This window comes from Rhinolophus ferrumequinum (genome assembly GCF_004115265.2).
Source record: "Rhinolophus ferrumequinum isolate MPI-CBG mRhiFer1 chromosome 5 unlocalized genomic scaffold, mRhiFer1_v1.p scaffold_110_arrow_ctg1, whole genome shotgun sequence".
NCBI classification, from domain to species: Eukaryota; Metazoa; Chordata; class Mammalia; order Chiroptera; family Rhinolophidae; genus Rhinolophus; species Rhinolophus ferrumequinum.
This window is the reverse complement of record NW_022680355.1, coordinates 4,301,319-4,325,144: the sequence shown is the minus strand read 5'-3', so window position 1 is coordinate 4,325,144 and position 23,826 is coordinate 4,301,319. Positions and strand designations below refer to the sequence as shown.

Below are 23,826 nucleotides of genomic sequence, written 5' to 3'. Positions count from 1 at the left end.
ACAAGTGCTGGCGCGGATGTGGAGAAAAGGGAACGCTTGTGCAGTGTTGGTGGGATTGCAGATTGGTGCAGCCACTATGGAAAACAGTATGGAGGTATCTCAAAAATCTGAAAATGGAACTACCCTATGATCCAGTAATTCCACTCCTAGGTATCTATCCGGAGAAATCCAAAACTCCAATTCAAAAATCTTTATGCACTCCTATGTTTATTGCAGCACTATACACAATAGCTAAGACATGGAAACAACCGAAATGCCCATCGGTAGATGACTGGATTAAGAAACTGTGGTACATTTATACAATGGAGTATTACGCAGCCATAAAGAAGAAAGAAATCTTACCATTTGCAACAACATGGATGGACCTGGAGAGCATTATGTTAAGTGAAATAAGTCAGACAGAGAAAGATAAGTACCATATGATCTCACTTATATGCGGAATCTAAAGAAAAGAATAAGTGAATGAACTAATCAGAAACAGTTTTGGAGACAAAGAGGAAAAACTGAGGGTTGCTAGATGGGCGGGGGGGTGGGGGTACAGGGGAAGGTGAGGGGATTAGAAAACAATCAGTAACCACAAGATGGCCACGGGGTTTGAAAATTAATCTGGGGAACGTTATTTAGTGGTTACCAGAGGGTAAGGGGGTTGGGGGTGGGAGATGAGGGTAAGGGGGATCAAATATGTGGTGATGGAAGGAGAACTGATTCTGGGTGGTGAACACATAATGTAATTTATAGATGATGTGATACAGAATTGCACACCTGAAATCTATGTAATTTTACTAACAATTGTCACCCCAATAAATTTAAAAAATAAATAAATTAATTAAAAAAAATAGTTTTAAAAGAAACTTGTAATCCCATACCTGAGCAACACTTGGCTTAAATTATTCTTTGTCACGTTATCTTACGTTAAATACTGGGTAGATGGACACGCTTGTGCTGGCAGGTATGGTGCGAAGGACATAGTCAAAGAGTCCCAGAACTGGAAGCGCCTCGGTGGGACCTGGATGAGGAAGGCAGGCACATAAAGGTTTTAGTGTTTCTCAGAAGACTGGAATCCTGCAAGTCAGAACGTCATTTACATTATGGAGTGATCAGGTTGCGGAATTCAAGGCATTGAATAATGGGTCTAGACTCTGGATGGGGGCGGTGAGGTATTGATCCAGGTAAGAGCACCAGGTGCCTCAACAAAGGACTGACTTTTTAATGTGAGGCAGTGACATTTCAGAAGGTTCCTTTGAGTATTTACTGCTCAGGAATGGGAACTATTTGACGATGAAGTGGTTTAATTTAATCCTGACTGGAGCAAGGACCAGTCTCAACTCTGATTAAAAGTGCAAATTCAGAGATATCACAGGGTGAGCAAATAAGGGAGGATAAAAAGGATGGGAAGAGGAAGAAAAGGAGTTAGCATTTATTTATGCTGAAGGATGTCAGAATTGAATGGAATTCATAGTTGTACCCCTTGCAATGACAGTTCATAAATAGCTACAGAAATTATTTTACTCTAAAAGTGCAGCATAAGAAGACCTAATTTGATCTTTGTCCCGGGGTAACCACTCAAATCCTAAAACCCTTGGAATCTCTGGAGTGGTAAGTGTCTTTTGTATGCTAATGAGATGACTGATGGCTGGGAGGCGGAGCTTGGATAGGTTTAGGAGGCGGAGGAGCTGATTGCAGAAGGAGTCAACCATGTGATTAGAGGGGTTGGAACTTCTTTTTTTTTTCCTTAAAAGTTTATTGGAGTGACAATTGTTAGTAAAGTTACATAGATTTCAGGTGTACAATTCTGTAATACATTATCTATATCTCACATTGTGTGTTCACCACCCAGAATCAGTTCTCTTTCCATCGCCATATATTAGACCCCGTTTACCCTATTCTAGAGTTCTGCTCCCCCCTGCCCTCTTACCCTTTGGTAACACTTAAAGTATTGTCTATGTCTATGAGTTTTTGTTCTTTCAGTTGTTTGTCTTGTTCTTTTGTTGTTTTGGTTTATATATCATGTATCAGTGAAATCATATGGTTCTCTACTTTTTCCGTTGGACTTACTTCACTTAGCATTATAATCTCAAGATCCATCCATGTTGTCACAAATGGTACTATTTCATCTTATCACCGAATAGTATTCCATTGTGTATATATACCACAACTGCTTTATCCAATCAATTATCGAAAGACATTTTGGTTGTTTCCATGTCTTGGCCACTGTAAATAGGCTGCAATGAACATTGGAGCACACGTGTCTTTATGGATAAATGTTTTCAGATTTTCTGGGTAGATACTCAGGAGCGGGATTGCTGGGTCATACGGTAATTCTATTCGTAATTTTTTGAGGAACCTCCACACTGCCTTCCATAACGGCTGCACCAGTCTGCATTCCCACCAACAGTGTATGAGGGTTCTTTTTTCTCCACAGCCTCTCCAACACTTGTTACTATTTGTCTTCTTGATAATAGCCATTCTAACTGGGGTGAGGTGCTATCTCATTGTGATTTTTATTTGCATTTCTCTGACGATTAGTGATGTTGAGCATTTTTTCATATGTCTATTTGCCATTTGTATGTCCTCTTTGGAGAAATGTCTCCTCAGGTTCTCTGCCCATTTTTCAATTGGATTGTTTGTTTGTTGTTGAGTTGTATGAGTTCCTTGTATATTTTGGATATTATCCCCTTATCAGAGGCACTGTTTGCAAAAATCTTCTCCAATTCAGTTGGTTGCCTCTTTATTTTGTCGATGGTTTCTTTTGCTCTGCAGAAGCTTTTAAGTTTGATATAGTCCCATTTATTTTTCAGTTTTTACTTCTCTTGCCTTTGGAATCAAATTCATAAAATGCTCTTTGAACCCAAGGTCCATAAGTTTAGTATCTATGTTTTCTTCTATGCAGTTTATTGTTTCAGGTCTTCTGCTTAAGTCTTTGATCCATTTTAAATTAATTTTGGTACATGGTGACAGATAGCAGTCCAGTTTCATTCTTTTGTACGTGGCTTTCCAATTCTGCCAGCATCATTTATTGAAGAGGCTGTCTTTTCTCCATTATATGTTTTTTGCTTGTTTGTCAAAAAATTATCTGTCCATATTTATGTGGGTTTATTTCTGGGTTCTCAGTTCTATTCCATTGGTCTATGTGTCTGTTTTTCTGCCAATACCATCCTGTTTTGGTTATTGTTGCCCTGTAGTACAAGCTAAAGTCAGGGAGTGTGATACCTCCAGCAGTGTTCTTTTTTCTTAGGATTGCTTTGGCAATTCGGGTCATTTGTGGTTCCATAAAAATCGGATGATTTTTTTGTTCTATTTCTTTAAAAAGTGCCTTTGTGATTTTGATGGGGATTGCATTAAATCTGTATATTGCTTTGGGTAAATGTTGATTCTTCCAATCCATGAACACGGAATATCTTTCCATTTCTTTGTGTCTTCTTCAATTTCTTTTAAAAATGTCTTATAGTTTTCAGCATATAGGTCTTTCACATCCTTAGTTAAGTTTATTCCTAGGTATTTTATTCTTTTTGTTTCAATTGAAAAAGGAATTGTTTTTTTAATATCTTTTTCTGAGATTTCATTGTTAGTATATAGGAATGCAATGGACTTTTGTATGTTGATTTTGTAGTCGACAACTTTATTTATTTATTGTTTCTAGTATCTTTTTGGTGGAGTCTTTAGGGTTTTCTACATGTAGCATCATGTCATCTGCAAAGAGTGACAATTTAACTTCTTCATTCCCAATTTGGATGGCTTTTATTTCTCTTGCCTGATTGCTCTGGCGAGGACTTCCAACACTGTGTTGAAAAGCAGAGGTGACAGGGGACAGCCCTGTCATGTTCCTGTGAAAACAAAGGGCTTCAGTTTTTCACCATTAATTATGATATTAGCTGAGGGGTATGACCTTTATTATGTTAAGGCATTTTCCTTCTATACCTATTTTATGAAGTGTTTTAATCATAAATGGATGTTGTATCTTGTCCAATGCTTTTCTGCATCAATTGATATAATCATATGATTTTTGTCCTATATTTTGTTTATGTGATGTATCACATTGATGGATTTGCATATGTTGAACCATCCCTGTGCCCCTGGGATGAACCTCACTTGTTTGTGATGAATAATTTTTTTAATGTATTGTTGTATTCGATTTGCTAGAATTTTGTTTAGGATTTTTGCATCTGTATTCATCAGAGATAATGGTCTGTAGTTTTCTTTTTTTGTGTTGTCCTTACCAGGTTTTGGTATCAGGGTAATTTTGGCCTCATAAAATGAGTTAGGAAGTATTGTCTCTTCTTCAATTTTTTGGAAGAGTTTGAGTAGGATTGGTATTAGATCCTCTTTGAAGGTTTGGTAGAATTCACTAGTGAAGCCTTCTGGTCCTGCCTGGACTTTTGCTTTTGGGAAGGTTTCAGATGACTGACTTAATTTCCTTAGTGGTAATCAGTCTGATTTTCCAGTTCTTCATGATTTAGCCTAGGAAGGCTATATGTTTCTAAGAACTGGTCCATTTCTTCTAGGTTATTGAATTTGGTGGCATATAGTCCTTCATAGTATTCTTGGATGGTCCTTTGTGTTTCTGTAGCATCTGTGATAACTTCCCCTCTCATTTCTGATTTTGTTTATTAGTGTCTTTTCTCTTTTTATCTTAGTGAGTCTAGCCAAGGGTTTGTCAATTTTATTAATCTTTTCAAAACACCAGCTCTTTGTCACGTTAATATTTTCTATTGTCTTTTTGTTCTCTATTTCATTTAGTTCTGCTCTGATTTTTATTATTTCCTTTCTTGTGCTGACCTTGGGTTTCATTTGTTCTTCTTTTTCTAGTTCTTCAAGGTGTAACGTGAGGTTATTTATTTGGGATTTTTCTTGTTTCTTGAGATAGGCCTGTAATAATATAAATTTCCCTCTTAAAGCTGCTTTCGCTGCATCCCCAAAATTTTGGTAGGATATATTTTCATTCTCATTTGTTTCTATGCGTCTTTTGATCTCTCTTTTTATTTCTTCTTTGACCCGTCGTTCTTTAAAAGTATGTTGTTTGATCTGCACGTAGTTGTGGTTTTTCCTGCTTTCTTTTTGCAGTTGATATCCAATTTCAGAGCCTTGTGATCAGAGAATATGCTTGGTATGATTTCAATCTTCTTAAATTTGCTGAGGCTAGTTTTATGTCCCACCATATGGTCTGCCCTTGAGAATGTTCCATGTACACTAGAAAAAAATGTATAATCTGATGTTGTAGGATGAAGTGCTCTATAAATGTCAATTATGTCCATTTCATCTAATGTGTCATTTAGGGTTGCTATTTCTTTATTTTCTGTTTGGATGATCTATCCATAGCTGTCAATGATGTATTTAGGTCCCCTACTATAATTGTGTTTTGGTCTATTTCTCCCTTTAGTTCTGTTAGTATCACTGTTTTCAGCCTTCCTTTTGCTCCAAGGTCTCTGCTGTGAGCGTTGGGTTCAGCCGTGTTATATGCTGCCCCCTCAGCCCTGTGGGCCATAAGTGGAGCCCTAGCCATCCGAGTTCTTCCCTCTCGCGCAGTTGCGGTAGTTCTGGGATGCAGCGAGCTCGGAGCACTGAGCCAGGTCAGTGTCCTGCGCCAGCGTGGCCACATCTCTGCACTTTTCTTTTCCCTCCTCCCCTGCTAGTGCAATTGGCGTTACCAGTTTAGGTGATTTCAGTAGTGCCTCTTAGTCTTGCCTGTCTGCTGCGCAGGGAGTCCTTTGTGGAGGTATAGTTCAGTTTGTTGTAAATTCCAGGGGAGATTTCAAGAGGCTCACCTCATACTGCCATTTTTATGACGTCACTAGGGTGGCAACTTTCAGTCCCACACCCTGACCTCTAGGGAGATTGAGTTAATCACCAGTAGCCAGTGATTTAATCAACCATGATGCCTCCATAGAAACCCCTAATCAATGGGGTTTGGAGAGCTTCCGGGTTGGTGAACACATCTGGATACTGGAAAGGTGGTATGCTGGCAGAGTGCATGGAAGTTCCATGTCTCTCTCCCATCCCCTTGTTGTGTGAATCTCTTCCTTTTGGCTATTTTTGAGTTGTGTCTTTCATAATAAGCAGGTAACAGTAAAGTGTTTTCCTGAGTTCTGTGAGTTGTTCTAACAAATTATTGAACCTGAGGAGAGAGTTATAAGAATCCTCAAATTCATAACCATGGTCAGAAGTACAGGTGGCAACCTGGGATGTGCAGCTTGCATCTGAAGTGAGGCCAGTGTTGCTCCGAGTCCTTGAAAGTGTGAAGTCTGGGGATAACTTCTGATAATGTCAGAATTGAATTGAATTGTAGGACACCCACCCAGTTGGTGTACGGAGAATTGGTTGGTATGAGAAAGAAAAACCCACACATTTGGTGTCAGAAGTGTTATGAATAAAATTAGCCCACCTGCCTACATCAAGTGGTACAAACCATCTGGATAGACGCTTCTCTGCATAGATGAGTTCATAAGTTATGAACTTGTCTAGCATTCTGTATCTGAGGATTCAGTTCTTGTTTTCCCTACTCGGACACTCTTTGCTTGTATCTTTGTGCTTGGTTTAAGTCCTGATTCTTATTCTTTTTGATAAGACTGTACTTTTTTCTGTGTCCCTCTAATCCCCAGAAGTCTATGTTGATTTCTTCTTTTTCTTGCCCCATCTGGAGTAGCCCGATACACCAGACTTTCTTTAACAGTATTTGTGTGCTTTCTCTCCGCTTTGATAGTCTCTGACAACCTCTCCCAGAGTTTGATTTTTCGTTTTTCTGGGTCACTATCTACCTGGATCCTGGCCTTTCCTATTCTGATCAGTTCCACTGCCACTCATAACATGGGACAAAGGTGGAAAAGACCATCTTGAGGATTGTGTCAGTAGTACCAGGCCGTTATTCTCTAAAGAGATGAGAGCAGTGTAGCATGTTTGTCATTGCTTAGTATATGTTTATCTTCCATACAAGTACCTAGCACAGTGCCTTACAAACTGAATTGTTTGTTGATTGGAAAAGCTAACAGTCAAAAATCTGTAACCAGAAAGATAAGGATGAATCAATAAAGAACGACTCAGATGATCTTTGCTTCTTTAGTCTGTTCAAATCTCAAATTCATTTGTGCCCAAATGAAAAATTGATGTAACTTCATCCTGTTTAGTTTTCCTAATGGCTTACAGCAGGTAAAAATTGAGAAACAATTCACAGGACTATTCTACGTATTTCTGTGTCGAGTAAAAACGTTTTAAAAAGGCTGAGCATCTGATATTTGACATGCTTCCTGAGTATATTCCCAGAAGTGGACTTTGTGGAATTTATACAGACTAACATTAGATTTCCTACTTTTCAGAGGTATAGGCATAAGAATGACAGAACCGGTATATCTCAGCCCTTCTTTTGACAATGTACTGCCTGGCTACTTATTTTTACAGGTAAGTATTTGTAAAAGTAAAATATGTAGTGACATTAAAACATACTTTAGTGAATTATTTGAAATCTAAGGTTTTTTTAAAATTTCTGTTAACATATTTTTGTGGTCTGTTTATATATTTTCTGATCTACCTTTGGTTAAGCAGTAAGAAAAAATCTTGTAGACATTCTTTTCTATTTCTCAATTAATTTTTAACTATTTTTTAACCTTTTTGCCCAAGGTGCTTTAGTATAAAGCTTATTATAATTGTTGCTTTCCTTCTCAAAATATTTAATCTGTAAGTAATGAGTGCATTTCCTGCACTTACAGGTATTTATTTGTAATTTTAAGTAAGAGTCAAATGATTCACTACTAACAGGTTTTTGTCAGGTGGTTGTTAATTGCTGTAATATAATGAGTAATTTGTTTTGCCTTGTTCACTTTATGAAGCACTTGTGTGTACATTAACTAATTGGATTTGTTCCAGTCTGGTTAGGTGGTATTATTACCATTGTTGTGATAACGCCCGATATAAGAAGATATCAAAGGTAGATCTGTTAGGATTCTTCAACAGGGTTACCCAAGTTAATGAAGTATTGGGGAGCTCGGCATGGGGCTGGGACCCCTCACTCCTCTGAGGGGGGCTCAGCAGCTGATATATCCCTCCCGTTTCTTCCACCACACCGTAGGCGTGTGACCAGCTCCTCCTACTAGTCTTGATGTGACTTCTATATATTCTAAGTTTTGGGGATTCTGTTCAGCTAGTCTTCAGATGGTTCTCAATGACGGTTCTGTAATTTAGTTAGATTTTGATGTGGTCATGGGAAGATGTGAGCACGTTGTTTAGCTACTCCACCATCTTGACCGGAAGGCTCCAGAAACTGTTTTGTTTGATGTAGTCTCACTTATTTTTTCTTTTGTTGTTTTATTTTTGGGGTCAGATTCAAAAAATCATTGCCAAGACCTATGTCAAGGAGCTCACTGCCTATGTTTTCTTCTAGGAGTTTTATGGTTTAAAGTCTTACGTTGAAGTCTGGAATCCATTTTCAGTTGATTTTTGTGTATGATGTAAGTTAGTGGTCTAGTTTCATTCTTCTGCATGTGGCCGTCCAGTTTTCCCAACATCATTTATTGAACAGACTGTACCTTCCCCTTTTTATATTTTTTGGCTCCTTTGTTGTAAATTAATTGACTGAATATGCATGGATTTATTTCTGGGCTCTCTGTTCTGCTCCATTGGCCTCTGTCTATTTGTAAGCTAGTGACATACTGTTTTAATCACTGGAACTTTGTAATAGAGTTGGAAATCATAGAGCACAATGCAGCTTTGTTCTTTTTCTCCAGATTGCTTTGGCTATTTGGGGTCTTTTGTGGACCCATAAAAATTTTATGATGGTTCTATTTCTGAACATTAAAAAAAATGACTAGGTGATTGTGTTGTGTAGCCAGGATTGTGAAATACTGTAGAGAAAGATAGTAGACTAAATTGTTTCAAGAAAACTGTCATTTAAATACTTAGCGAAGCTGCTTCACTTGGACTGTTTCGTAATTTCAACCAGAAGGTTTTTAATGTGTTACTTATATTTGATTGGAACTGTCATCTTTTACCAGTACATTACTCTTTATTAGGAGTTAAGCATAATCAATTGTCTCTAGATTAGCCATATATGTGTGTTAGTGTTTTCATATTAGAGTTCAGTTTTAAAATATTTTTGGAATAGACTAGACCGGTGAGAGAAACTGTCTGTGACATGTGAAGCTGTTTTTAGTATTTAGTGTGGAGGCACTGCTTTTCAGGTGCCTGCACTGTTTGCCTTGATTTTAATGCTTCCTATATCCACCGAGAGAGTGAAAACTTTCTTGTTTGTGTCTCCTTTCTCACCACTGATTTATTGTTTCCAAGTGGTGATCTTGGATTCACTTGAGAACATTGTAATCTCACAGTTCTTGAGGGTCTACTAACGCATGTAAGTGTTTTGGTGTGAGAATGAATTGAAACATTTAAACTTTAAAAATAAATAGATCTATGCTTGTGGGTCTCTTCTTCTTTCTGGCCAAGTATTTAAAAAAAATTAATTACTTTGTGGTATTCTATTTTATTTAAGGCTGACTGTCATCCTGTAGTAGTCTTTATATAATTAATGCTAATAAAGATTTAATGTAACTTATTGCTATAAAGGTATATTTAGGTTATATAATCTCATATTTCTAGGTATCTATTAGAAATAGCTAAGATGTTTTCATGTTTTACTTTTCTCCTACTGAAGTGTGGTAGTGGGAAGATAGGAACCCATACATGCCTTTGAGTAGCATTAGCAGCATAAAACTGGAATTTTCAAATGGGAGTTAGATGGTTAAGCAGCTGAAATTGCAAAATTTTGTACATTTTTCTGGAAAGAGATCCTGAGCTTTCTCATATTTCTAAGGGGTCTCTAGCCTCTAAAATATTGAGAACCACACAATTGAGAAAGGACAATATGTTTGTTTGTTTTTTGCTGCATTGATTGGGGAAATACATCATGCATGTGTGTATGTGAATGTCCTGTGAGTTTATAGGACACTCTAGGAATTTGCGAAATTCCTGACACCAGTATATTTACCAAAAATGTACTCTTGGCAGGAGATGCGGTACTGGATTACTTCCAAAAGTTTCTTTACGTTCTCTGATTCTGAAATTTAAAATGATTTAGCATCGATGATGATTGATAAATATATATATATATATATATATATACACACACACACACACACACATACACATACATATACACACATGTTTTTTTTTTCCCTCTTACAGAATTTGCCATCTACTGTAGTAACTCATGTTCTGGATCCTCAGCCTGGAGAGAGGATTTTAGATATGTGTGCAGCACCTGGAGGCAAAACAACACACATTGCAGCACTGATGCATGATCAGGTGAGTGTAGCTTCACAGCAAAACTACTCTCAATGTATTTCATATTTCGGTGGAAGTACACGTAACTTAGGAAACATCATAGAGAAATTCACAGTCTGATTTATTTCAGTTTCAACCAAAGTGAAGACTGTTCAGCGATGTCAGTCATCACATATTAAGTTGAGCAGACGATTATCACTTGTGTGGACTATCTCAGTACCTCTCAAATTTGCTAATACATTTATAGAATTTTTTCTTCATAAAATTAAACTTAAGTGAAACATTTAAAAATCTTTTTATTTTGTTAATTAGAACACTTTAAATTATTAAAATAAATTCTGCTATTAAAAATTAATTTAGGTTGGTGCAAAAGTAATTCACTTTAAAAGGTGAAAAAGAATTGCAAAAACAGCAATTATTTTTGCATCAACCTAATACATTCCTAAACACACACACACACATACACACACACATTTGAATGTTTGAATATATAGGTGTGTGTATTCTTATCTTGGGTTTCATAAAAATCTTATGATCTGGCTTAACTATAAAGTCTGTTTCGTTGTCACAAAATATGGTATGTTATGTCCTTGTATAAGTTTAGCTCAGGTTTTAGTGTTTTTTCTTATGTATGCGTATTTGCCAATGTATTTTCGTTCATTATGGGCTAGTTTTAATCTGTATTCAAAACTCAGTGTGACCTTGTAATCACTCTATACTTTAAGATTCTTCAACTCAAGAAGGATATGGCCAGTTAATATTATCTTTTCCATTTGTTTCAAATTCTGTAAAACTAAATGGTTCCTAAAATATTTAACATACTAGTATCTTAGTCTACAATAGTTTCCTTGATGGGGAATCAAATTTTAAACGATTGATTGATTAAATAAATATTTAGTTAGTATTTACTATGTGCCAAGTACTGGGGTTAGAGCAATAAATCACAGTGACCAAAATTCTCTTCCTCATGGAGCTTACATGCCAGTAAGAAGAGACAGGTAACAAACATATGAGTAAAAGATAAGGCACATATGACTGATATGGCCCATGGTGAAAAATGAAGGAGAATTAGGGGAATTGGGATTATCAAGGAGAGGGAGAGTGAGCTTGCAGTTTTAAATAGGGTGGACAGTGAGAGACACACTGTGAAGATGGTATTTGAGGAAAGACTTAACGGTGATGAATCATATGTAGGTCTGTGGAAAGAATGTTCTAGTTAGAGGAAATAGTAAATGTAAACGCTCTCAGGTTGGAAGGTACCTGACTTGTCTGAGGAACCTCCGCAGTTTTGCTGGAATAGACTAAGTGAGGAGGAGAGTAGGAGGAAAAGATAGCAGAGGGGTAGGATGGATAGGGAGTGGGGGTGCTGGGGTAGAGCAGCTCTGCAGGGTCTGACAGGACTTCAGTTTTCCTCGAGTGATAGGAAGTCATTGGAGGTTTAGAGCAGAAGAATGACATAAACCTACTTATTATTTCAGATCGTTTTGGCCACTGCATTAAAAACAAGCTGTAAGAGTATAAGGGCAAGGGTATAAGTAGAGAGACCGGTTAGGAGACGGTAATTCAGGGAAAAGTCATTGGAGGAGGTAAGAAGCGATCAAATTCTGGATGTGTTTTTAAGGTGGAGCTGTTAGAAGTTGTTGATAGATTGGATATGGGTTATGAAAATAAGCACACTCAAGGGTGACTCCTAAGGTGTTTGGACTGAGGAACTGGAAAGAGTTGCTGGATAGGGATGACTATGGGAGGAGCAAGTTTTGCAGGGAAAGATCAGGAATTTGGTTTTTCATATATTAAAGTAAGTGTATTAACACGATCAAGAGATGATGTTGAACAGACAATTGCATAGTTGAGTCTAGAGTACAGGAGAGATGTCTGGATTGGAAATATAAATTCGGAAGTCATCAACATAAGATAATATGTAATATAAACTGATGTGAGTGGCAATAGAAAGTAGAAGAGGCCAGAAGACTGAGACTCATGGGTGCTGTATGCGACATCCAATGAGCAGGAATGGCTAGTGATGTAGGAAGTAAACCAGAGGAGTGTGATACCCTGGAAGCCATATGTAGAAACAGATTGAAAGCTGATGGAAAGGTCAGCTGTGTCACATGTGGCTAGCCCGCGTAAGATGAGAACTGGGAGCTCCTACGGTATTTAGCACCCTGTAGGTAATTGGTGACTTTGTCATGAACAGTTTTATGAGTGGAAATGCTTACTTGCATTGAGAATGAGAGCAATCAAAGAAAGTGAATCAAGACAGTTCTTTTAGTGGGCAGGGTTTGTTTTCACAGGACAGTAGAGAAATGGGGCAGTAGTTGGAGGCAAAGTCAGGGAGGTTTTTTTCCCTTAAAGATGAGGGAAATAACAATGTTTGTATGCTAATAAGAAAGATATACATTAAAGGAGGAGATTGGTAACACCAGAGGGAACAGGGAAAATTTGGGGAACGTCTTTGAGTAGGTGAGATGGGATAGGAATTGATACATGAGTGGCTTTAGATGGTAGCATGAGAGTTCATTCATGGAAATAGGAGGGAAGGCCGAGTACGTTGAGTGCAAGTGTTGGTGGTTTGGTAGACATGGAAAGACACAGGGAGTTCTCTTCTAGTTCCAGTTTTCTCAGTGAAACAGGAAGCAAGGTCATCAGATGAGGTGGGGGTGGGAGAGGAGGTGGTGACAGTTTTGAGAAGGTATGAAATACTAATCAAGGAAAATGGGAGTGAGAATGAGCTATGGACACGCCGTAGGAATTCCAGGCTGCGCTAAGGCCCCCATGAATACAGTGGTCGTGAATTCAAAACAAGATTAGTTGGGATAGTGATGTACTTTTTAGCTACATGAGGGTAAACATGACATTGGTGAAGAACTGGATTTAACTACCGCTGCAGTTTTGTCATGTTAAACGCAAGACACAGAAGCATGCTAGTTGAGGATGTTTATAAGGGAGTGATTGTAACACACCATGGAATCTACGCTGGGTAAAGAGCATAGCAAGGACAGTCAGAGTGAGGGCAGTGGATCCGTTCAGACTTTTCTAAATTAGCTCAGATTCACACAGCGGTAGTAATTCTTAGGCAGCTAGCAAACTCAGCAGCTTTCTTTACGGTACTAATTTATAAAGAAAATATTAGGTACTTGAGCTGTAAGACTTTGCTGGCATAGAAGAACACCTCCACAGGGCTTAGCAACGCCCTTCTACTCTAGCTAAGTTACTTGGTAGGAGATATACTATCTGTGCTCCCCGAAGTACCTGATAAGAAACTTTATCAGGTGATCCACTTACTTTTCATTTTCAATTACAGTTGATATGCAATATTATATTAGTTTTAGGTGTACAAATAGTGATGAGACATTTATATAACTTACAATGTGATCACCCCATTAAACCTATTACCCATCTGGTACCATAAATACAGTATCGGACAATTAAGTTCGTGAACTCATCCAAGAAAAAGTGCTACATACCTCATTGCTGAATATCACTATGATCACCTTCGAAGTACACCCCTTGGGAGGCTATGCACCAACGCCAGCACCCAGTCTACCCTTCAAAAGCAATTTTGGAACTCTTTTTCTGGAATGGCCATCAGAGCTGTCGTTGTATTACCCTTGATGTCCCAAATGTCATCAAAATGTCTTCCTTTCAATATTTCCTTTATCTTCGGGTAAAGAAAGAAGTCATTGGGGGCCAGATCAGGTGAGTAGGGAGGGTGTTCCAATACAGTTATTTGTTTACTGGCTAAAAACTCCCTCACAGACAGTGCCATGTGAGCTGGTGCATTGTTGTGATGCAAGAGCCATGAATTGTTGGTGAAAAGTTCAGGTCATCTAACTTCTTCACGTAGCCTTTTCAGCACTTCCAAATAGTAAACTTGGTTAACTGTCCAGTTAGTACAAATTCATAATGAGTCATCCCTCTGATATCAAAAAAGGTCAGCAACATTGTTGCAACAAAGTTCGCGAACTTAATAGTCAACCTGACCTTGTATATCACACAAGGACAGTGTATGCAAAAGGAATAAAAGCAAGAAAATACATCAAACGGTTAGTTTCACCATCTCTACAATGTCATTTCATAGTATGTTTTAAAATACATGAATGTCACAATGCACTCAAAAATGACTTCTTGTTTTATCGATTTTGACTTAATTGAGGTATTACCATATAAAATTATTTTTCAACTACTTTTTATACCAGTTCAGAACATTTTGCTCTGATATACTGGCTTATATTTTTCTGTCTTTAGTTGTCCAAATTCACATGAATTTTATGTGTGTAGCTCAGAAAATACTGAGATGAGGATTGATTTTACTAGTAATATTTATGTGTGTCTCAGAGTACAAGAAGACAGATGCTCTTTCAGAGGTGAGCAAGGCATATCAAATGGGTGGTTTTTAACATTTCCCTCCAATGCATGTTTTCAAGTTTCTCTAGAGGATTGCCAGTTCTATTTTTGGTTTTGAGTTTTATTGATTAAAAGTAGCTAGCTGGGCATTTTAAGAAAATTATCTGGCAAAATGTGTTTTTTAAAAGGAAAGACTTAGTATTTGATATAAATTCAATATACATTTGGTCAATGAATTCAGCTTTAAACTGGGGTAGGAAGAAAGTGAGGAAGATCATAGTTTGTTTTTCTCATTAATAATTTTCTCATTAATAAATTTCAGTAATTTAATTGCTTTGGATTTATACTTTATCATTTTTATTTATTTTTTTAGGGAGAAGTAATAGCACTCGATAAAATAGCGAACAAAGTAAAAAAAATAAAGCAGAATGCTTTACTGTTGGGACTGAATTCCATTAGGGCGTTTTGCTTTGATGGAACAAAGGCTGTTAAACTCGATACGGTTAAGGACACAGAAGGTGAGTTAAATTTTATCTTTTAAAGGTTTTTATAAGCAAGTAGATTTGCTGCTATTCTAGCCCCCAAATATCTATAGGACCTTGAAACTTTGACGTGGATCAATAATAGATAATCATTTTGTTTTTTATCTTATCCCCGAATATCAAGTTTTAAATAATATAAGTCAAACCCCCAAGACTTGGTCACATACTTTGTTCCTAACATATTTTTTTTAAATTTCATATTGCATCTCAGAACGTTCTGAGCCTTTCAGTTTTATGATTCCTGAGTTATTTTGGTTGTTTTCTTCATTTTTCTTGAGGAATGGAGCTGTGGAACTGGGAAGGGAGGAAAAACTGCCGCGGATCTTATTTTGAAATAAAATGTTGCGTTTGTTAAGTCACTCTGTCTTTCTTTTTCTATCTCTGTCGCTTTGTTTTGATTTGATTTCCTGAAATACTCAGGGAACTTCCATATTTTATTGAACTAGTTGGCATTAGTTTTCCTAGAATGTTTATTGATTAAAGTCAGTTTGGATTAAAGATGACTTTTAAAAAGCTGAGGACATGGTTTTGATTTCTCACCCCCTTACAGATCATATAGGTTGCCATTGTTAAAACACAAAATTCAGCCGTGTACATTTGAGGATCTAACTTGGTTGTATCAAGTGATTCACAAATTGGGCAACATCCCATCTAGCAACTAGAAACACTCTCTGAAGGGTTGTGCAAAAGAAAGGGTTTTATAGGAAGAAGTGTGGGGCAAGGGAACTAGAGACAAAAGAAGTGAAAGGATACCTTTTCCTGGGGGGCTGGGAGAACAGGAAGGATTTTTATTATGCAGATTGCCTCTTCTTTCCATGGGGGATAGAGAGGGCCCATGGGACAGATTACCTTGCAGATGCTTGACCAGAAAATTCCAGACTGGTGGACTAAGTAAGACATTCCTGAAAGAGGCTGAAGCTGCAGTTAGATTGAGTATTAAATCTTGGTTTATGTCATGGGCTTTTAGCACCAGATGACACCATTTTGGACCTGTGGTTTCTTTTTTAATGTCGACAAAAAAAAATTCCAGCCTTAAGAGAAAGCTTATAAGAGTTTATTTGAGCCAAACTGATGACAATTGCCAGGAAGCAAAATCTCAATGGATTGGGAAAATGGCAGTTTTGCAACTTACATTATGCATTAAAATCAAAGGAAGAGGCTTACATGAAATCCATTGGTGGTAGATTAAGGGGGTGGGAGAAAGCAGAGTGGGGAAATCTCTGGGATTGGATAAGAAGTAAATTGGAGAGACAGATACTTCCTTTACGTTGGTGGGTACAGGATAGTTAATAGTTAGCATTTCACAGCACCTAGAGATGGTAATCAAGGGACAAGAACAACAAGGAGGGATTCTGTAGTTTCCTGCTCTGGTGGGGAGGGTTGTGCCCTGAGAGGTCCAGAAAAAGGGATTACTTTGACATTCTAAGGGTATATTATCTTAGATGCAAAAAGACAATAGACAAGCTCACTTAAAGATTGACCTGTGTCAAGGAAACTACAGGCCAAGGATGTGACTACTGGCCATGATCCGCTTTGAATTAGGAATGTTTGTGTTCAGACCATTCATCCTCTGTGGTTAATTTCGGTCTCTGAATTTGTAGGGCCTGCCATGCGGGCCTCCCCTGAGCTCTTCAGGTTTAGTATGTGGCCCCTTTTTTTCATTCACAAATACCACAGAGAAAAAATTCTTTGTAACCGTAGTAGTTTGCCTGTCTACAAGCTGTTTGTAAAAATGACTAGTATATGGTACACAGCTCAATATAATCCACAATTATCACTTTACTAAAATTGTTAGGTCACCAATTTTTACATATCTTTGAATTAATTGACTGTATAGGCCTATGCTTATTTCTGGGCTCTCTATTCTGTTCATTGATCTATGTGTCTGTTTTTATGCCAGCCCCATGCTGTTTTGATTACCATAGCCTTGTAGTGTAGTTTTGATATTAGGTAACATAATACCGCCAATTTTTTTTTCTTCTTTCTCAAGATTGCTGTGGCTATTCTGAGTCTTTGTGGTTCCATATAAATTTTAGGATTATTTGTTGTAGTTCTTTGAAAAATGCCATCAGTATTTTGATAGGGATTGCATTGAACTTATGGATTGCCTTGTAGTATGGACATTTAAACGATAAGAATTCTTCCTATCCATGAGCATGGTATATGAGGTCTGACAATTAACTTTGTGAACTTGTTGCAACGATGTTGCTAACGTTTTTTTGATATCAGGGGGATTATTCATTATGAATTTGTACCAAGGGGACAAACAGTTAACCAAGTTTACTATTTGGAAGTGCTGAAAAGGCTGCATGAAGAAGTTAGAGGACCTGAACTTTTCGCCATCAATTCATGGCTCTTGCATCGCGAAGATGCACCAGCTAACATAGCACTGTCTATGAGGGAGTTTTTAGCCAGTAAACAAATAACCGTATTGGAACACCCTCCTTACTCACCTGATCTGGACTCCAGTGACTTCTTTCTTTACCCGAAGATAAAGGAAATATTGAAAGAAGACATTTTGATGCCATTCAGGACATCAAGGGTAATACAGCGACAACTCTGATGGCCATTCCAGAAAAAGAGTTCCAAAGTTGCTTTCAAGGGTGGACTAGACGCTGGCATTGGTGCCTAGCTTCTCAAGGGAAGTACTTTCGAAAGTGACCTTAGTGATATTCAGCAATAAGATATGTAGCATTTTTTCTAGGATGTGTTTGCAAACTTACTTGTCAGACCTTGCATACATCCAAAAGATAGAAAGTGCTATGAGAAGTCAGCAATGATTACTTGTCATAGGGACAATAAGAAAAGAGTTTACAGGAGGAGGTGTCATTTGTTGGGCTTGAAAGAGTAGGTGGCATTTTGACAAATGGAAATGAGTGCAGAGGGCATCTAAAGTAAAGGGAATTAGCAGAGGCAGAGAAATGGGAAGGTTCATGCATCTTTGGGTAACAAAGTGCTGTTCTGTTTTTTGTTTTTGTTTTATTTTTTTAAACATTGGTGAGTATGGGAGAGTACTAAGAAATGCAGCTGGAGAAGTAGATGAGGCCAGATTGTTATTTGTTACTGGTCTTTGTTAATCTAAGGAGTTTATTTCATAGTCTTAGGTAGCTGTGGAATTAATAATAGTTTGGGGTTTTATTTTGTCAGAGGAATAAATAACTTGTTGAGAGCTGTGTTGTAGGGGAATTCCTCTGGCACAGGATTAAAAATAAAACTATACAAGTATTTCAATAGAGAGAATTTAGTATAAATAAATAGCATAAGGAATCAGTTAAATAGATGTTGGAGAGCTGGAAAGGCACAGGAAACCTAGAACTAATAACTGCAGAAAGCAGCTTCCACCCCTGTAGGCGGAGAAACAAAGGGAGGAGTTTCGCTTATCAACACCGAAAAGCTTAGAAGAGAGGCTCCAGGGAGCCAGCATTCAGAATCTAAGGAAGGGACTGCTCCTAGTTGGTGTGGGCTCAGGCCTGTCCCTGAGGACTCAGAGTGGGCAGCATTTTGGAGCTGGCTCTTAGGCCTCTGACGGAGGCGTTCTGTCCACTCCATACTGACACTTAATGGACAAAGCTGGGAACTGCAGCTGCCAAAGTAAAGGGCTGTGGCTGGGACACTCTTGACAGGAACAGCAAGCAAACGGGATCATTCTCCACTCCTCTTGTCTCTCATCTCCTCTGCCTCCTTTTGGTGAATCTTAAGAGGAAGCCAGCAAGCAAAGGAGAACTGTAGTTCATAATTCCCACCTGAGCATCACGCAGCAGAGTGGAGAAGGGTAGATTGACAGCTCGGAAAGTATAGCTTAATATCTAGCCTATTTGGAGGAAAACAAAAGCCCTTGAAATAGGTTCCGATATACACAAGAATGTGGTGGTATATGATAAAAGAAGTATTTCAAACCTGGAGGAAAGAATGCATTAATCAATAGTAGGTGAGACAAAATTTTTTGGAGTGTCGGGGGAAAGGATGCACACAAAAGTTATTTCAAGACGGATGAAGTTTACTGTAAAAAAGCCATGAAAATAACTAGAAGCAGATATAGAAGAACACTTATCTGATTTCACAGTGGGGAAGATTTTAAAGCATGAAAGCAAAGGCGAAACTCAACAAGGAAAAGGATATATTTAATATTTAACAATTATATATGTAAAAAGCCAAAACTCATGCAAATGACAAATTGTGGGAAACATTTGTAAAATATTTAATAGAGGAGAGACTAACGTCCTTAATGTACAAAGCTCTGCTAATTAATAAGGAAAAAATAAGAATCTCAGAGAAAAAGGCAAAAACAAAGAATGAGACCATATAAAGAAAAGAATACAAATGGCCAGTAATTATCAACTTTGATGAGGATTTTGGGAAGACAAACACACTCCATGATAATGGAAGTGTAAATTGGTATATCTTTCATGAGGATGTATCAGTATGTATCAAAAACCTTAATAATCGTTCATGTTGAGAAGATACTTCTTCTGAGACAAGAGGTAAGAAAATCAAGATGGAGATAGATGGAGATGAGTTAATTAAATCGGTCAGAGCTTGTGTCTAACAGTTTTGCTACCAGAGAAACGGAGAGGTTATCTTGGTGTGAGATGCAGAACATTGAGTACTGTAAGAAATGAACTAGCTTTGCACACAAGCAGTTAACACCGATGTCTTGCTTGCAGTTAAGCGTACATATATAAGCACACTGTTCGGTTGCATGACTTTGTCCAGTAACACTAAATAGATCAGATGTTGGAATGGGGAAATTATTCAGGTGACTGCAAAGGGAAACCTGTGGAAGGTTGGATTGAGAGCCTTGCCGATGGGCCAGAGCGAGGAGACTGAGGAACCACAGAATCATTGACTAGAACCGGACAACTCTCCTTTTCAGGTGCTGTGTGTGGTAGGAATTCCCAAGGGAAGTGTCGGCTCTCAGGATGACTGGAGTTCATGCCAGGTCCTAGCTCTGATCAATTTTGGCTTCTGACATTAGGAATACAAGGTCTCGTTTGATTAGGCCTTGGTATACACTATATCAATAGCATACATAATCCCATTTTTCACCTTTTTCCAAAGGCAGATCTATATTAAATTTAAGTCAGAATTAGTTTCCCAGCTACTTCATTGAAGGAAGAATTGTTTTTCTGTACTTTCTATCCCAGATTATGATTTTAAATTCCTGATCACTGCTGTGTCAGGAGTTTTTACTCTAAACGAGTAAGGCAGATAGCAGATATGTTTATAATTCTCTTTATAGGAGAACCTCCATTCTTACCAGAGTCTTTTGACCGAATTCTTCTTGACGCACCCTGCAGTGGAATGGGACAGAGACCAAACATGGCTTGTGCGTGGACTTTGAAGGAAGTGACGTCATATCAACCATTACAGCGAAAACTCTTCACTGTGGTAGGTGATGATACTTTGCTGTGGAAGAAAGTTGGCCTTCATTAGTTTGATGTTTAAAAGACTAAAAGCAGTGTTCATAGCGTTATTCATAAGAACAAAAATCTGGAAACAACTCAAGTGTCCATCAATGGATAAATGAATAAATGAAATGTGGTACATACATACAATGGACTATTATTCAGCCTTAAAAAGGAATAAAATTCGGACACACGCTACAACGTGGATGAACTTTGAAAACGTTATGCTAAGTGATATATAAGCCAGACACCAAAAGATAATATTGTATGATTCCATTTATATACAGTAACTAGAAGAGGCAAATTCATAGAGACTAGAGGTTATCAGGGGCTGGAGGTATGAAAGAATGGGGAGTTACTCTTTAATGATGGATACAGAGTTTGTTAGGGATAATGAAAATCTGGAGATGGTTGCCCAACAATGTGAATGTACTTAATGCCACTGAATTGTACACTTAAACACGGTTAAAATGGTAAATTTGTTATGAATGTTTTACCACACAAAAAAGGACAGAGAAGACCTGGTTTTAAATACAGGGAGCTTTCCTTTATGGCGACTCACTGTTTCATTACATGCAGTAGTAGAACTTCTTCACTGAGATGCAATGCATTTCAAACATTCTGCTTTATCTTTAAAAAGTCACTGGATTGTTTTCTAGTTGATGTAGAGAATTAGATATAAAACAATTTACTCTTTTAAATAGGGTTGCTGGATTATCTTAGATAGCAAATTAAAAGTGGGAAGTCCAATTATATAAATGTCTAATCACCATGTTGTACAACTAAAACTAATACAACATTGTAATTACAACTGTAATTGAAAACAGAAAAAAAAATTTTTTAATGGGAAGTGACAGTGTCCAGTATAGAATATAGAAGAACCATAAAAACTTTGCAAATGTAACTGGTCTCCAGTATGTCTTAGAAGAAACTCAGATAGACTATTTGAGGATTTCTTTCAGTCATGCAAAAATGATGCAGTAGATTTTATAGAATGTATATAGCATTTGATAAGGATTACTTCATTATTTTCTCTCAGGCTTTAACTATAAACTCATAGGCTACAGCAATAATGGATGTAATATTATTCAATGTCTAAAGTTACCTTTGAGTACATTTCTAGTCATCTCTCCTGGTGTCTCCTTTTGTACACAAAGGTGGCACTGGTAGTGGATTATTTAACTTTTTCTTCATCTATGTAGTCTGTGAAGAACACATCCTGGGAATTAAAATAGCAAGCAGCATAAGAGAAGCTTTACTTATAGTTAAAACCCACTTTGACTTGAGGGTAAAATTAGGACACTGTTTTAAGACACCTGACTTTTTTTCCTAGGCAACGGCAAAAAGAAAATTCAAAAAGGCTACTTAGTAGGATGCATTATTTCAATGAAAAAGAAAAGCTGCCAGTGTGAGAGAGAATTGAGAATATGCCATCTAGCATGGATAGAAATTGAGAACGTGGACTTTAGAATCAGACACATCTTTTTTTTTATTAATTTGTTTTCCAATCACAGTTGACATAGAGTGTTTTATTACTTTTAGGTGTACAACACAGTGATTAGACTTATATAACTTATGAAGTGCTCACCTTGTGAAGTCTACTACCCATCTGACACCATACACAGTTATTACAATATTATTGACTATATTCCCTATGCTGTATTTTACATCCCCAGGGCAATTTTGTAACTGCCAATTTGTACTTCTTAATTTCTTCACCTTTTACACTTAGCCCTGCAAACCCCTCCCACCTAGCAACTATCATGTTTTTCTCTGTATCTATGCGTTTGTTTCTGTTTTGTTTGTTCATTTATGTTGTTTTTTTATTTTCCGCATAATAAGTGAAATCCTATGCTATTTGCCTTTCTCTGTTTGACTTGTTTCACTTAACGTAATATCTTTTAGGTTCATCCATGTTGTCACAAATGGTAAGATTTCGTTCTTTTTTGTGGCCGAGTAATATTCCATTGTATACGCATATGTGTATCATATCTTCTTTATCTAGTCGTCTACCCATGGACACTTAGATTGCATCCATATCTTGACTATTGTAAAAAATGCTGCAATGAACATAGGGGAGCATATATCTTTTCGAATTAGTGTTTTGGATTTCTTCAGATAAATACCCAGAAGTGGAATAGCTGGGTCTTATGGTACTTTTTAATTTTTTGTGGAACCTCAATATTGTTTTCCATATAATTTTTCTTTTCTGTAGTGTCTTTGTCTTTTTTTGCTATCAAGGTAATCAAAGTAATCCTGGCCGTATAAAATGAGTGCTTCAGAGCCTTCTCTCCTGTTTACTTTTTGGAATAGTTTGTGAAGCATAGTTTTTTTTTTTTTTGGATGTTTGGTAAAATTCACCTGTGAAGCCATATGGTCCAGGACTTTTGTTTGTTGGCAGTTTTTTGATTACTTACTCGAGTTTGTTATTAGTTGTTGGTCTGTTCAGATTTTATTTTTCTTCCTGATTCAGTCTTGGAAGATTGTAATCTTTATAGAAATTTATTCAGTTTTTCCAGGTTGTCCAATTTGTTGACCTATATAATTGTTCATAGTATTTTCTTATAATTCTTGATATTTCTCTGGTGTCGGTTGTCATTTCTCTTTCATTTCTCATTTTATTTGGGCCCACTCTCCCTTTTTCTTGATGAGTTTGGCTAAAGGTTTATTAATTTTGTTTATCTTTTCAAAGGACCAGCTCTCGGTTTGATTGATCTTTTCTGTTGTTCTTTTAGACTCTATTGTGTTTATTTCCACCCTGATCTTGATTATTTCCTTCCTTCTACTCACCTTGAGCTTTGTTTGTTCTCCTTTTAATAGTTCCCACATATGTAAGGTTAGATTGTTTATTTGAGATTTTTCTTGTTTCTTGAATAAGGCCAGAATCAGACACATCTTGATTGGAGTCATGCATCCTCCACATAAGTGACTTTGGATATACTGGTTCCATATCTGAGAAATGGGGATAATAAGTCTACCTAATAGGGTTACCTCATTTGAGACAGTAACCATACCTCGTAGTTATTATAAGAATTTATTGAGAAAAATCCATGTAAAGTGCTTAAAATAATAGCTGTCACACAGTAACAAAGTTTAAATTTGATCAGCATACTCTGGTTAAAAACATGTCAGTGTAATCTATGCATTTTAAAATATTTCCATTAACATTTTAACTGGATAAACTTTCGTGTTTTGGGACAAATTGAGTTTTGTATAACACCTTATTTCCTGATTCATTTATTTACTTTCCAAACACTCACTGAGCATGT

At 37.2% G+C, this 23,826-nt stretch overlaps 1 protein-coding gene across 4 annotated transcripts in view; it reads left to right on the top strand.

The window, feature by feature from the left end:
- Positions 1–23,826, top strand: part of NSUN6 (NOP2/Sun RNA methyltransferase 6) — a 55,400-nt gene that overhangs the window by 24,025 nt on the left and 7,549 nt on the right. For all 4 annotated transcript variants that reach the window (XM_033100605.1, XM_033100606.1, XM_033100604.1 and 1 more), the window contains 4 exons: positions 7,308–7,389; positions 10,165–10,284; positions 14,984–15,128; positions 20,392–20,540. In XM_033100605.1, the coding sequence (XP_032956496.1) occupies positions 7,308–7,389; positions 10,165–10,284; positions 14,984–15,128; positions 20,392–20,540 (496 nt within the window). The remainder of the gene's footprint in view (positions 1–7,307; positions 7,390–10,164; positions 10,285–14,983; positions 15,129–20,391; positions 20,541–23,826) is intronic.